We start from the raw sequence: 268 nt of genomic DNA on the forward strand, positions 1-268 counted from the left end.
CACATATATCGTGTGTGTGTGAGGTACATATTTCTTCCCTTCCTTTCCTAATGGCCAGAAGACGAATAGCCGATGCTCTCCCCCCTCCAGGTACTACGTAAACGGACGCACAGCAACACTAGAGAAATTCCAATCCCCTGAAGTTTTCGATCAGACTGGTGTGGCAGGTGGAAGCAGTTGTGCGAGTCAGGAACCAGCTGTCTCCGAGTACGCCCGTGTGGCTAAGTGAGTCATGAGTCAGACCAGGCCATGGAGCAGATTTAGTAAG

The 268-nt window shown here is 50.7% G+C and overlaps 1 protein-coding gene across 1 annotated transcript in view; it reads left to right on the top strand.

The window, feature by feature from the left end:
* Positions 1-72: 72 nt before the first annotated feature.
* Positions 73-268, top strand: part of LOC119594883 (heparanase-like) — a 6,950-nt gene continuing 6,754 nt past the window's right edge. The window contains exons 1-2 of the mRNA XM_037943958.1: positions 73-90; positions 123-225. Coding sequence (XP_037799886.1) covers positions 73-90; positions 123-225 — 121 coding nt within the window. The remainder of the gene's footprint in view (positions 91-122; positions 226-268) is intronic.

This window comes from Penaeus monodon, chromosome 34, assembly GCF_015228065.2.
Source record: "Penaeus monodon isolate SGIC_2016 chromosome 34, NSTDA_Pmon_1, whole genome shotgun sequence".
Classification (NCBI taxonomy): Eukaryota; Metazoa; Arthropoda; class Malacostraca; order Decapoda; family Penaeidae; genus Penaeus; species Penaeus monodon.